This window comes from Engystomops pustulosus, chromosome 7, assembly GCF_040894005.1.
Source record: "Engystomops pustulosus chromosome 7, aEngPut4.maternal, whole genome shotgun sequence".
Lineage (NCBI taxonomy): Eukaryota > Metazoa > Chordata > Amphibia > Anura > Leptodactylidae > Engystomops > Engystomops pustulosus.
In genome coordinates, this window is record NC_092417.1 from 75,188,575 (window position 1) to 75,203,020 (window position 14,446).

Sequence of the window (14,446 nt, forward strand, 5' to 3'; positions counted from 1 at the left end):
TGAACATTCTTCACCTAATGTGGCCCAGAACGTGTCCATAAAGTTATATGTAACACCGAATACACACACGTTCTCACTCTCATTCTTATGAAGCGGAGGGTTCTGTTATTGTGTGGATAATACATTGGCGCACATCTAAAAGTGACTTTTGCTTTCTCATTACCTTGGTTTATGGATATATAGTTATTTATTTGGGTTACCATTGTGTAAGGAGAATATAATGATAAATCTTTGTGAAGCTCAGTGCAATTTTCTGCCAAAATAGTTTGGAGTCCTCTGTGGTTTTAACGTTCCCTTTGCTGCATATTTTCGTGAATATGCACATGTGGGGTCTGTGTGATCTCCTCACACCTTGCTGTTTTAGGAAAGTATATTTTCTGTATATAAGTATTCTGGATTTGTACATATGTTAGAGGAAATTTAGAATTTTCTTGCAATTTTTGCATTTTATTGTCGTTTACTGCAAAGATGCATGAAGGTGGTAGTGCCTATGAATTTAAGATATTCTTGTTTACATGGTGATTTCTGGAAAAATTTGATTTTGACAGAATAGGAGCTTTTTATTTTTTTGTGTGATATATTTAACACATTTGTATTAAACACATTTGTGGATAGCAACCAAATATGTTATATTTTTGTTTTAGCATTGGGAGTGTAAATTCTTGATGTTGTGTATTGTGGTATATATAAATCTGCTCACTTTGTGTTATTATTTTTAAATCCCTATTTGTGAGTAAACCTCCACTTCGATGTGAGTTTTATGTACAAACCTGCGTTATCAAGGCATTTTCCATGCATTTTTGTTTAATAATTGTGTTTGTCACAAAGTTACATGAGAGTGGCCAAATGCATCGCCTGGTTGTAGGTTTCAAAATTATATCGGTTTTTAGGGCGCCTTTACTTTTTATTCTGTTTTATTGATGTATTTTGCAGGTTGTGACTGTTTTAAAAATTATAGCTGAAAAGCAGATATTTAGTTATTTAGTTTTAGTGATGTTATGTTGATTTGTTTATGTGAACATATCCATATGAGGCTTTTGTACACATGTCCATTTATTACATTTAGGAGAGGTGAAGGTAAAGCTTTTTTGTTTGGAGCATTTTTGGCCATCAAAGTCAAATTTTAAGTATTTTTTTACAAAATGCATGAAAAATCAAAATTGCATGAAGGTGCCTATGTCTATAAACTCTTTAATGCAATTTTGAAAATGGGGCAAGTGTCTGCTTTCAGAAAATTTGTGGTTTGTTGCCATTTACTTTAATTCTTTTTGCTGTAATTTTGATTTTATTAGTAAACGTCAAAATTGTAAAAATTGCTTTGGCCAATAACGCAACAAAATATCCATAAATGCTGGGTGGTGAAAGGGTTAATAACCCTTGGTTGAATTCCTGGGTGAAGATGCTTATCATCTATCTCCTGACTATATATCAGTGTAGTTATGTATCTCCTATAATCTGACCATTTATAGATCTCACTTTTTCTCTATTTTTCAAATCAATCTTCTATTTCTCTTCTACTGTATTTATCTCTCATATCCATCTTCTGTATAAATAATCTACTTTATAGTTCTGCATCTAGACATCTCTATCATCTTTTATATTTATCTTCTATCATAATAATTATAATTAATAATTCCATTATTTATATAGCGCACACAGATTACGCAGAGCTGCACAGAGCTCGTCAGATCAGTCCCTGTCCCCATGGGGCTCACAATCTAATCAACCTACCAGAAATTTTTGGAGTGTGGGAGGAAACCTGAGGACACGGAGGAAACCCACACAGACAGAGAGAACATACAAACTCTTTTCAGATGTTGACCAGCGCTGCAAGGCTGTGCTAACCACTGAGCCACCATGCTGCCCATCAATCTCCCTATCATCTATCCATCTCCTATAAAATTCTCCCATATTACAGTTTGTTTTACCATACTAAAGGGAGCCTCTTACTGACTGTGACTGGTCATAAAATAGTTTTATTTTGGGGCCCCACTTTTGCCCAGGGCCCCACTTTGTCTAGAACCATCCCTGGATTTGAGAGTGGGAGTGGGGTGTTGACTACTATTAATGTTGCCAGCATTTTTATAGATTTGCCTGGTAATGTGCATAATATAGCTTATCATAGAATGAAATGGGTATGGAAAAGTAATAGATACATTAAAGTGTAGGGGACCTGTCAAAATCGGGCAAGCAAAAGTATAGTTATTTATGTGAAGTGATATTGGATGGGAAAGTAATGTGAACCGAGTTGAGGAATCCACACTATTTTACTGAATTGGGCCCACTACATCATATTGGCCCTGTGTTGTGAAACAGAATATATAATCTCAGCCATCTACTAAAATGAACAAGCCAAACACGCCCACATCTCAGGGTTCGCTGTTGATCTGCCATAGGATCCGGCAGCAGTGAAATGGTTAATGCCACACAGAAATCTGAACAGTTTCAGAGGGTGAAAGCTCTTCAATAATGCACATTATGATCCATGACACCCAGAACTCTGCCTTCTCCATAGGTCAAATCCATTAAGTGCATAAAAGCATTAGCAGGAGCCAGCTCACCCCTAACCCTCGCCTCAGCAGGAGCTTGTTAGGGAGGAAATTCATTATTATACTTGGCACCATGTTCACATGTAGAAGGACGAGCGCCACAATCCCGAGATATGATGCTAAATGCTGAAATAGACTGCACACAAGTTGCACAGGGAGTGAAGATGTTCCAACAAACAACAGGGAGTCTAAAAAGGAACCAAATTGGGAGACGTATGTGGGCACTGTGAATGACTGCCACTCCTATTTCCCCTATCCCAGGATGATGCCAATTGGTCATCTCCACATTAACTGAGGCCATGTGCTACATATCCAGACTTTCACATTTTCTTTTTGGATTTTATCTGCAAATATTCTTCTTCAGCCTAACCTCTCCAAACATATTGTGAGGAGAGAATCACAAAAAGAATAAAACTTTAATCATGATATGATAACTCAACATGTAACCATTCACAGGATTACTAAAGTTCTAATCAAAATTATACACAGGTTATGTGAAGATCTCTGGTTTATGTTGGACTTGTTCGGTCTGCAGCTTCCACAACCTCTCCTGGGTGCGATCACAACTGCCACAACTCCTCCCTTCAGAAGAGGTCAGGAAATGGTTAATCATATATTTCGCATTAAATATTGAGTAATGTTGTATCCTTGGGTCCATATGGGTAGAGTAAACAGTACCAGTACATTGGCCTGTAGCGGAGTCCAAAAATATGACGGTGGCTGCAGCAGAGGACACTTGTGGCACATTTCAATGACTCCATCACCACATGACACCAGAGATAACACAGCGGAGACCTCTGACACCCCCAGCCAATAGACTAACGGGAATAAAGAGCCAGCTGTGCGAGGGTTAAGAACAGATAATTGTGCCTCGCTATGGAGCCAGCTGTCTCTGCTGCTGATGGTGACATGAGCTGAAGGCAAAGGGGGTAAAAGGGCACTGCCAGAAGGAGGGCAGTCAGGATGCATTTAAGATCAGCAGGCATGGAGTAAAGCCAAGTACTGGATCTGAGGGAATGTAATGGTAGGGTGTCTGGGCAGCACACACCATGTATTAACTTTTTCATTGCCAATGGAAACATTCAGTAAGTAGTAAATGTACTAATCCTAAATGTAGATATGGTGATGGGGACATGCTGTATATACAAGTATTATCCATCTACACAGCCAATTACTAGATCCTTTCCAATAAAGCAATTTCCATTCTCTATTAGAGATGAGCGAGTATACTCGTCCGAGCTTGATGCTCGTTCGAGTATTAGGGTACTCGAAACGGCTCGTTGCTCGGACGAGTATTTCCCCTGCTCGAGATCGAGCATTTAATTAAACAAACACAGTGAAGAACAATGAAGAATAGAATAAAAACAGTGAACACAGTGAACACAGGATCATTTAAGTGAAGAACACAGTGAAGAATAGATTACAGATGTTCTGCACATCTGCTTACTTGTCGGAAGATACACGCGGAACGGCAGCAGGGAGACATCGCACAGCAGGGAGACATCTGGCGCAGCAGAGACACATCGGGCGCAGCAGAGACACATCGGGCGCAGCAGAGACACATCGGGCGCAGCAGGGACACATCGGGCGCAGCAGGGAGACATCGGGCGCAGCAGGGAGACATCGGGCGCAGCAGGGAGACATCGGGCGCAGCAGGGAGACATCGGGCGCAGCAGGGAGACATCGGGCGCAGCAGGGAGACATCGGGCAGCAGGCAGACATCGGGCAGCAGGGAGACATCGGGCAGCAGGGAGACATCGGGGAGACTTCAGTGGAAGAAGAGGAGCGGATCCCGGGACAGCGTATCTCCTCTCCCGACAAGTAAGCAGATGTGCCGAACATCTGTAATCTATTCTTCACTGTGTTCTTCACTGTGTTTTTCACTTAAATGATCCTGTGTTCACTGTTTTTATTCTATTCTTCACTGTTCTTCACATCTGATAACTTGTCGGGAGATAATATACGCGCGGAACAGTGAAGAATAGATTGCAGATGTTTGCATACATCTGATAACTTATCAGAAGACATTCTTTTTCAATTAAATAACACATTTTATTCCCGAACCATGGTCCCTTTGAAAAATGCTCGAGTCTCCCATTGACTTCAATGGGGCTCGTTATTCGAGACGAGCACTCGAGCATCTGGAAAAGTTTGTCTCGAATAACGAGCACCCGAGCATTTTAGTGCTCGCTCATCTCTATTCTCTATATTTATCAGCTTATACTGCAGGAGCACTGGAGTCCCCAACCCAATTAACACCTTCACTGCTTTAGGGATTAGAACAAAGCAGCTTCCCCAAAACAGACAGGTGACTACTAGAGACTTTTCCTACATGGAAATACATAGGGTTGAGTTATATAACACAGCAAATATGTTCCCTAGGAGAATAATTTACAATACAAAAGCCTGTTCAACATTCACCAACATCTCCACTAAGACCCAGAGCAGAAGAAAAAGAGGAGTAGAGAAAGATGGTGAAGCCCCCAGGGCAGTGCAGCATACTAGGCTCATACCGATATGATGGTCTCTGGAGGTTATAACAGGGTTAGGAGGCACTTCAGTAGACAAGGATGGATGAAATACTTCCAGGTTACTAACTGCAATAACTTTTGACCACAGTTCTGCTGTAATTTTACATTGCTCAAAAAAAATAAAGGGAACACTCAAATGACACATCGTAGATCTGAATGAATGAAATATTCTCATTAAATACTTTCTCTACAAAGTTCAATGTGCTGAAATCAAAAAAATTCATCATTGGAGGCCTGGATTTGGAGTCATCCACAAAATTAAAGTGGAAAAACAAACTACAGACTGATCCAACTTTGATGTCATGTCCGTAAAACAAGACAAAATGAGACTCAGTATTGTGTGTGGCCTCCAAGTGCCTGTATGACCTCCCTACAACGCCTCAGGGTTGCAGTTACACGTGCGTTCGAAACTCATGCATCAGGACGTGTGCACCAGAACGTATGCATTTTAATATGTTGCAATGCGTTTAGCTTCTATGTGTTTCACATCTGCTTACACTTACAGCAATAATGAAAAATCCTTCCAGAGTAGCTGGACTCTGGACAACTCTGTTGGGGCAGTGTAGAGGGTGCCAGAGGGCGAAAAACATGCACAGAAATCCTGAATCTGGCGCCCCCTGCACACTGCAAACTGCACTGTTGTCAGTAAATATTATAGATGCTAGATGCTATAGATGATTATAGATGCCATGACTGGACACTCTAAGGTTCATCAGAACCAGTGTATAATACTCTAGCTCCAGTTCTCATGAACCTAAGGATGTTAAATTATAAAAATAATAATACAATGGCTCGCATATTACACTTAATCTTAAAGTGTCCTTAGGTATCTCATTAATTTAGTTTAGGGACATATAGTTGGAGTTCTGGAGTCACAATCATAAAATATACCAGTTTCAACTTAAATACAAAGCTAAAGAACCTATCCTGTACATAAACCAGGGACTGGCCGTACCTGGACAACCCCTTTAAACATTTTTTTGGTCAGTGTTATAAAGATATATTCATTGAGACTTTTTGTAACATAAAAAAGTTTCAATTGTATGTAAAACTGCGTGAAGGTGCATGTTACTACAAACTACTGAGTAGAATTTTGGCAACATGAAACTTATTTGCTTTTAGAAAATATAAAGTTATATATGTGGTTAGTTTGATTCTTTATGTCACAATTTTCAATGAAAGAAATTAGCTCTGGATACCAGAGGTGCAAAATGTCTGAAAGCACCTGGCAGCGAATGAGTTAATAAGCATTGATCCAATGATTCCAAGCTAGTTGCATTTTTTTTTCTAGTCTTCTAATCTAGATTAACAGAGCTAATAATGCAAAGATTTGGAGTAGTCGGAGGTGGTGAATGGTCCTCTTTAAGACTTTACAAACATATCTTTTGCTTTAGAAATACTAGATTCACCCAATACAAGCATAGAAATTGTCTAATGGAGGAACACTGCCACCCTGTGATGAGATTACAGTACTGCACTCAGAGGGGAAGGAGACTTCTAAATTACCACCGAAGGGTATTACAAAGTCACACACACCAGGTAAACTCTGATACAATAGCATGGGCAGTGTGCACTATAGACATTAAATTGCCAGAACACTTAGACAAAATAGTCTTCAGTTAATAGAGCTGTAATTAGGCAGAAAGAATAAGCGGCTTAAGACATTCAAGAGACATTTCACAAACCCAAATATCAGATGTAGGTGTAATTTCCTGCCTGCCCCATGGCCCAATCCTACTGAAGCTTCTAAACATTATATCTGTTGTTCTCATGGCATACAAACAGCTCAATATTTCAGCTCATATAGCTTCAATAGGGCTTGTGTTTTTGAGGCGTTAGTTTTATAGGCAATGGGAATATCTTGGGGTATTTGCATAAAAAAGCTGCACTGTAAACCTTGCAATATACCATATAAAACATGTCAGGTCAATATGTTTACAGTAGTAACCATGTACAGGGTTTTGTAATATTATTACCTAAAAAAAAATCTTTAAGAAAACTATAGCAATTGTTTTTGTGTTAATGATAACATAGTTGATGTTTTAATGTTACAATTTTATATTATGAGTTTTAGATGGAATAAGCAAAAACAGAAATAATAGAAGTATTTTAAACATTACCTGCAAGAAATAAATATTATGATAATTTAATACTTTGATTGATAGATAGACATAGATATAACAATGGTAATTATGTGTAACGTCTTAATTTTTACTTTTTAAAGTTCTTTTCATAGTGTTAAATGTTTCCTAGTAACCAACAATACTTTTCTATTAGATGAGTTGATTGCTGACATAATCCATTGCATCACAAATCCATTGGGGCACATTTACTAAGAACAGTGCAGTGTGCACTATGTGCAGTTTTCAGAGGGCGCCAGATTCATGATTTCTGGCGCATGTTCTTCATGAATCTGGAGCTCCCTGCACTGCTCCGACAGCGTGCGCCACTTTTTGGTGCACCTTTAACATGACTTGCATGATAAATATGGCGCACGGTCTGATTGAGCACTGATACGCCCCCTAATTTGTGTAGTGCAGCTGTATGCCTAGTGCAGCTGCACCACAAAAGGGGCACGTGTTACACAAATCTTCTTAAAGGGCACCTACCACCCCGATTCTACCTATAAAAGGTAGAAGGGGTGGTAGGTGGATGGATGGGACGTGAGGATAGCCCTTTTTTCGGCTAATCCTCACGTCCCGGGTGTCTTTTACAAAACTTTATTACATCTATATGCAAATTTTTTTTATGCGGCTACTGGGGCGTGGAGTAGCCGGACATGAGGCTACTAGTCGCGGCTACTCCACGCCCCAGTAGCCGCGTTACTCCGCCTACCAGATAATCTTCGGTGCGAAGCTCCTGGTAGCTGCACGCCCTCGTCCGGTTCCCCTGCATTCTGCGCATGCGCAGAACGCAGGCCTTCGGCTGCGTGGCCGCGGCTCCGGAGCTACTGCGCATGAGCAGTAGCCGGGGGACTCGGACGAGGGCGTGCAGCTACCAGGAGCTGTGCGCCGAAGATTTCCTGGTAGGTGGAGTAACGCGGCTACTGGGGCGTGGAGTAGCCGCGACTAGTAGCCTCATGTCCGGCTACTCCACGCCCCAGTAGCCGCATAAAAAAATTTGCATATAGATGTAATAAAGTTTTGTAAAAGACACCCGGGACGTGAGGATTAGCCCAAAAAAGGGCTATCCTCCCGTCCCATCCATCCACCTACCACCCCTTCTACCTTTATAGGTAGAATCGGGGTGGTAGGTTCCCTTTAAGCAGTTTGAACTAGAAAGAATGTGTAAGGTCCCACAGAAAACTGACGCAAAGCCCTTCAAGTCAATGTGCCCCTATGTGTGATATAGTCAGCAAAATGCTGGCATACTTTTTGTCTGATCCTCTAGAAGAATAAATGGTTTGGGGTGCAGTAATCTATGATCCCAGTGTAGCCGAGTGACAGAGTGATGGTCGCATAGGCACAGCTGCTATGCAATCACAGATAAAACTTAGAAATGTTTAGGGATACACTGCAGGCTTTTCACTGGAATTTTGTGGGTGGGAAATCTTTCTCTCAACATCATATGGGGCTCATGAGACCTAAGATGTTCTCATATAGGGATTATAAAGGAATTTAAACACGTATTTTCAAAGTCAGTCAATCAGTTTTACCAGGTCAAAGAGATTTATTTAGTGCAGTTAGTACATGCAGTAAATATTCAGTAAACTATATCTATACAGCCTATGCACATTACAGAAAGGACAATCAAACTGACAAATTTAGCAGTGCAGGTCAACCACCTAAGGAATAAAAGTGCAAAACACTTTTTCAAGTTACTGTGTAGGAGTCCAAAGGAAACTATCACTAGCAAAGGCCTCAAGCACATAACCATTATGGAGGCCGTGATCACGTCCCCATAGAGGTCTATGGTATTCGGTCAAGGTGCATTGAGCACACAGTGTCTCACCAATCCATGAGCAAGCCAATCGGTGGCCGCTGTGCATGGTATGGGGCTTTCTATGGAGAACCCCTCCTTCCGACTGTGAGTTTGACTGGGTTACAGCCTGGGAAAGCACACGGCCATCTGCAGGAGGACTAATAGCTATCTTTTCCTTTCTCCAGAGTGGGTGGATATGATGGATCTGTGTATTTATTTATCTTGCCAGATTGCACCTTATTAACCTGGTCACAAGTCATTCATTACAATACATATGAGAAGTCACCAAGATTTCTATAAATATCGCAAATGTGTACCACACAGTGGTCCTCAAATTACACACTTGAGACCTGCTGTTCATGAGCTGTAGTAATAAAGATGGGTGAGCTGGACAATTGTTGAATGTGGAATAGTAGTGTTCCCACTTTATAGGCGGAGGGGCAGAGCAGAGATCACAGAGCCCCTGGAGGCGGAGACGGTTTTTTCTGTGGTGGTTTAATTAAATATGATAAATAATTAAAGTCTCTCCTACTGGAGAATAATTAAGACCACAAACGACCTCTGGATTTCTGGTGACCTTCCCACTTCATTTTTTACGACTCACTACTTCTGGAAGGTACATTTAACTATTTCAGACTTGATAAATAACCAAACTACTATGTAGGAGGACATGATATAAGAAAGGGGGTAAAGCTTACATACATGTAACAGGTAATGTCTTGAGGCTACATAGAGGTTAGGTTGCTGACTGCACAGACTTACCTGAGAGTACACCATAAAACACATGTTACATGTTAACCGCTACACAGAATATTACCCTTTACTGCCACAGTGTACCATAAGGTCATCTCAATGGTGCTACGAGGGATGTGAAAAGGATACATCGGACCCCTGTTCTAGGGATCTGTGGGGTTCCATCATTGAGCCCCCCAACGATCAACAAGTTAGGCCCTATCCTGTGGATAGAACCTAACTTGCTTCGTGGGAAAACCCCTTTAAGACTACTTAAAGTAAACCAGTCAACAGGAATGTCATTTTTAGCTGGTGACAGTTTCCAATAGCCTACGCTATGCTGATTTTAAAAATGCCTTATTAAGTTTACTGTACATGACCTGGCTCCCTGCCAGCAGCATGTCTCCTCAGTCTCCTCTCCTCCAAACTCCAATTTTCCTCACCACTTCCTGTCATTGGCATTGAGCAGGGTGACAGGGAGGTGATGTGGAGGAGAGGAAGAGTGTAAGAGGAGACGTACACACACACAAACATAGATTGCTGCACGCCCCTGGGACTCGCCTCACACTGCTGGCAGGGAGCCAGGTAATGTTAATTAAACTTAAATAAACTGTGAAATGTTTCATAATGCTGAAAAGGGAATTTTTAAAATCAGCAAAGCCTATGCTGTCACATGTCACCAGCTAAAAATCACATTCCTGGTTTCCCTTCAAGTGAAAATGTGCTGGTTATTTGGGGCTCATCATGTGTATTAAATTTTGATTGTTTTAATAAAGAATATTTTACTGCCACATGCGAGCAGCACTAAAATGTACTTTTGCATAGGAAGTGGCACCAGCTTTGGGGCGTATTACAGTGCAATTGGGTAAACTATTGAACTGGCAGATGAGCCATTTAAATGTCCTATCCTCCAAATTTAGGGTCATAAATCAATCTTTTCTTGGCGATTTATGCAACACAGATTGACTGTACTCTCTAAATTGAATACACTTGTGGACAGCTGTGTCCCGTAAATGTCTTCCCAAGGGAAGGAATCACCCGGGGAGCAGGTTCTTGGTTTTTAGGGTCTCATAGTCAAGTCAGCCAGGATGCAGCATTGCTCATGCACTCACATAACCCTGCATATGTGTTTGTACTCACGGTCATTGCACTGTGGCCCCGAGTAGGACGTCATGGAGCAGTCACAAGTGAAGCCCTCCCATTGCTGCATGCACACGCCCTGGTTTGCACAGGAATCTTCCTGACAGGTTGTTGTTGGACCTGAAACCCAGCACAGAATACAGAAATGAACACAGCAGTCATTTCCCCATATTCCCCCCAGCAAGTTTTCAATGCCAAATCTCAAATTTGTAGCATGCAAATAAAATTACATATTAATCATGCAAGGCTGGAAAACAAGTCGCATGCAGAAAAAACACAAAGATCCCAAGAGAACCCAAGGAATCTGCATATCCAACTAGTTAATAAGCACTGAGACCTGACATTCCACATGCAACTAAGAATACAAGGCTAGTGAATACATTGTCAATGACTATGCATCCAGCACCCTAGCCATACAAATAAACCGGTAATGAAGCAATCTACAACCCATGAAGTCCACTAACCCCTGACTGTATTCCTCCCATTAACTTATGTAGCCATTCCCACTACTTCACATAGCACCTCCCATGTAAATTTGACCCAGGTTGTCCAGATATTGGATGCTTGCTGGTAGGACATTCACCCTCCATAGGTGGACTTACCATTCACTATGCACCAGGGCTCATGCTGAAGATGCTAGGTCTTCCAACTAAACTATACTTTATAGTATTTATCTCTTGATAGAGAAAATAAAGTCTGAAGCAGCAGTATCTTGCCATTCAAGTCATCTTTCACAGTATCTGACATGAAGAAACTGTGAAACATGCAGTAGATGTGCACTTTATAAGCCTCATGCTTTGTGCACATTCTGCATTAGCCTCCAGGATATGGCCGCCATCATTTTGCATGTTTTCATTAGGTCCGGTAGGTTACATCTTGGGTTGTGTCTTTAGCACAGGTTCCTCTACAATTTTAATGTCAAAAGACAGCAGAATGTTTCATATTTTATATCATAAATACCGGGGGCAGGCTATGAATCCAGGAGGCGTAGCCACAAAAGTTAGGCCTCTATGTCACTATCTTTATCTGCTATGCAGTCTGCTGACAAATCTGCAATGATGGGGCTTTTATGTCCTCTTTATTTATCATCATTTTAATAAAGACGAATCTTGGCTACAGCTACTGAGACAGTGAGGCTGCGTTTACATGTTGCGTTTGCGTAGCATTTACAATGTGTTAACATCACATTTATGTAAGCACTGGTGCTTGGGCTGGTTTGTGGCACCACAATTGAATTTTCTGGCCCAATTTTGTGTCCAGTCACGCCCCCTAGTTACCGGTGGCAGACGATTTTTTTCAGGCAGGTTTGAAAGCCGCCTAAAAATGGTGTAAAACCTTCAATAAATATGGGGCACAGCATTTCATGTGCAATTTACGGTACTCAGGTTTTTTTTGCATAGACTGATATATCTCCCCAAATGTGGTAACATTGCTTTTTGCAATACAATGCAAACACTATGTTAACAGAATGGGGCTCATTTGCTAAGGGTCCTGCGGCCGCGATTTCGTCAGGTTTTCCCGAATATTTCCGTTTTGCGGGGAATTGGATTGTGGCGCATCGGCACCAGCTTTCATGTGACAGAAATCCGGGGGGCGGGGGGGTTGGGGATAAAAGTTTCAAATGTTTAAGCAACCTCTCGTCTACGCCTGATCCGCACTTGAGTTTATCTTAGCAACAATCTGCCACTTTTTACCACTTTAAGGCCGCGGTCACATCTACCGCTAGGCGTCCATCATAACGCAACGCTAGCGCACAGGCGGAGGTCCTCGGCCCGAACGCACATGCGTTTCCAGGGAAACGCATGCGATTGTTAAGCCGATCGCATGCGTTTCTCTGGAAACGCATGTGCGTTCGGGCCGAGGACCTCCCCCTGTGCGCTAGTGTCACGTTATGAACAGACGTCTAGCGGTACGTGTGACCGCGGCCTAAGGCCGGCGCCACACAGGGCGCTTTGTCTGCGCTTGCAAACGCAAACGCAGACAAAGTCGCGCCCACCAGGGCGGGCCTCGGCCCGATTGCATCGGCGTTTCTATGGAAATGCCGCCGGTGTTTCGGCTCGTTCCCGATCGCAGGCGTTTCCATAGAAACGCAGATGCGATCGAGCCGAGACCCGCCCCGGTGGGCGCGACTTTGCGTTTGCAAGCGCAGACAAAGCGCCCTGTGTGGCGCCGGCCTAAGATAAATCAGGCTCTGCAGTGTAAAATTCTGTTGATCGAACTTTGCACAATGGTTGTACACTTAAAAGTTGCAAAAGAGAGGAAATTTTTTTTAAGCAGTTTGATAATTTACCACCACTTTATTAAAATCATGTTAACATTGCATTAATAGTGTGTTCTGTAAACGCAAATGGAAACGCAATGTAATTAGGCAAATCTCTTCTCAGCGGTTGTATTGTGTTTGCAAAACGCAATGTATACGCCAAGTGTGAAAACAGCCTCACTGTCTACAAAAAAATATGGTCATGAAGGAAGGTCTATTATATTTGAGAGTGAGGGTGCGGTCACACGTTCCGCTTGTGCTGCACAACACTAGCACACCGGGGTGGGCCTTGGCCCGATCGCATATGTGTTTCCAGTGAAACAATAAGTTACCAATTGCATGCGTTTCACTGCAAACACATATGCGATCAGACTGAGGCCCCCCATTAAGAAATGCAACATTAACGGACGCATATTCCGTTTCCGTTTTGAAATGCAATGCAACTATAATAGGGAGAGGCTTGTGCCTTAGGAAATGCATGTGATTGTTAACTTGCACAATGGGGCACATTTACTAAGGGTCCGCAGCCGCGAATCCGTCGGGTTTTTCCCGAATATTTCCGCTTTTCGCTGTAGTTCACAGGATTGTGGCGCACGCGATCGATTTTTGGCGCAATCGCACCGACTTTCACGCGACAGAAATCGGGGGGCGTGGTCACCGGACAACCCGAAGGATTCAAAAAAACTGCAGAATTTAAAAAGCCATTTGTGTCGCAAGATCAAGCACTCACATACACCAGAAAAAAGTAGCAGCGACACCTGGTGAATATCGGCGCACAGACCTTAGTGAATCCTGGCAGAACCCGAATCAGCGCCGGAGAACCCGCCGCTGGATCGCGACTGGACCGGGTAAGTAAATGTGCCCCAATGTGTTTTACATGTAAACAATGCAAAACACGTGATGCTTGTTACCAATCGTACTCCTTTCCACTGGAATGAAGATGTTATTGCCACAAGTCCCTCCCTGTTCATGTTGCATTGCGTTTCAAAATGCATTGCAAACAGAACACATGTCTCCATTCTCAGGCCATGTTCACAAGATGTGTTTGGATTATGTAAATTGCATGGGTATCATTGAAATGCATAAGTGATCGGATCAACCCCTCCCTGTTGCGGTTGCATTGCATTTTAAAACACAATTCAAATACATCCTGTGAATGTGACCTTATTTACATGTTGGTGTTTTGTTTCAGTCAGGCTGCATTTACATGTTCCAATTGAATTGCATTGTAAAACCCAATTCAATCGAAAAGGGGAGGGGGTTGTCCTGACTGCATATGCTTTTCAACTGAAATAACATGGGACCGGTAACAA

The 14,446-nt window shown here is 42.2% G+C and overlaps 1 protein-coding gene across 17 annotated transcripts in view; it reads right to left on the reverse strand.

The window, feature by feature from the left end:
• Nucleotides 1-14,446, reverse strand: part of NRXN3 (neurexin 3) — a 311,716-nt gene that overhangs the window by 113,268 nt on the left and 184,002 nt on the right. For all 17 annotated transcript variants that reach the window (XR_011848911.1, XR_011848910.1, XM_072116760.1 and 14 more), the window contains one exon: nucleotides 10,874-10,993. Coding sequence is in view for 15 of the 17 variants with exons in the window: in XM_072116760.1 (XP_071972861.1) it covers nucleotides 10,874-10,993 (120 nt within the window). In the remaining 2 variants the exon portion in view is untranslated. The remainder of the gene's footprint in view (nucleotides 1-10,873; nucleotides 10,994-14,446) is intronic.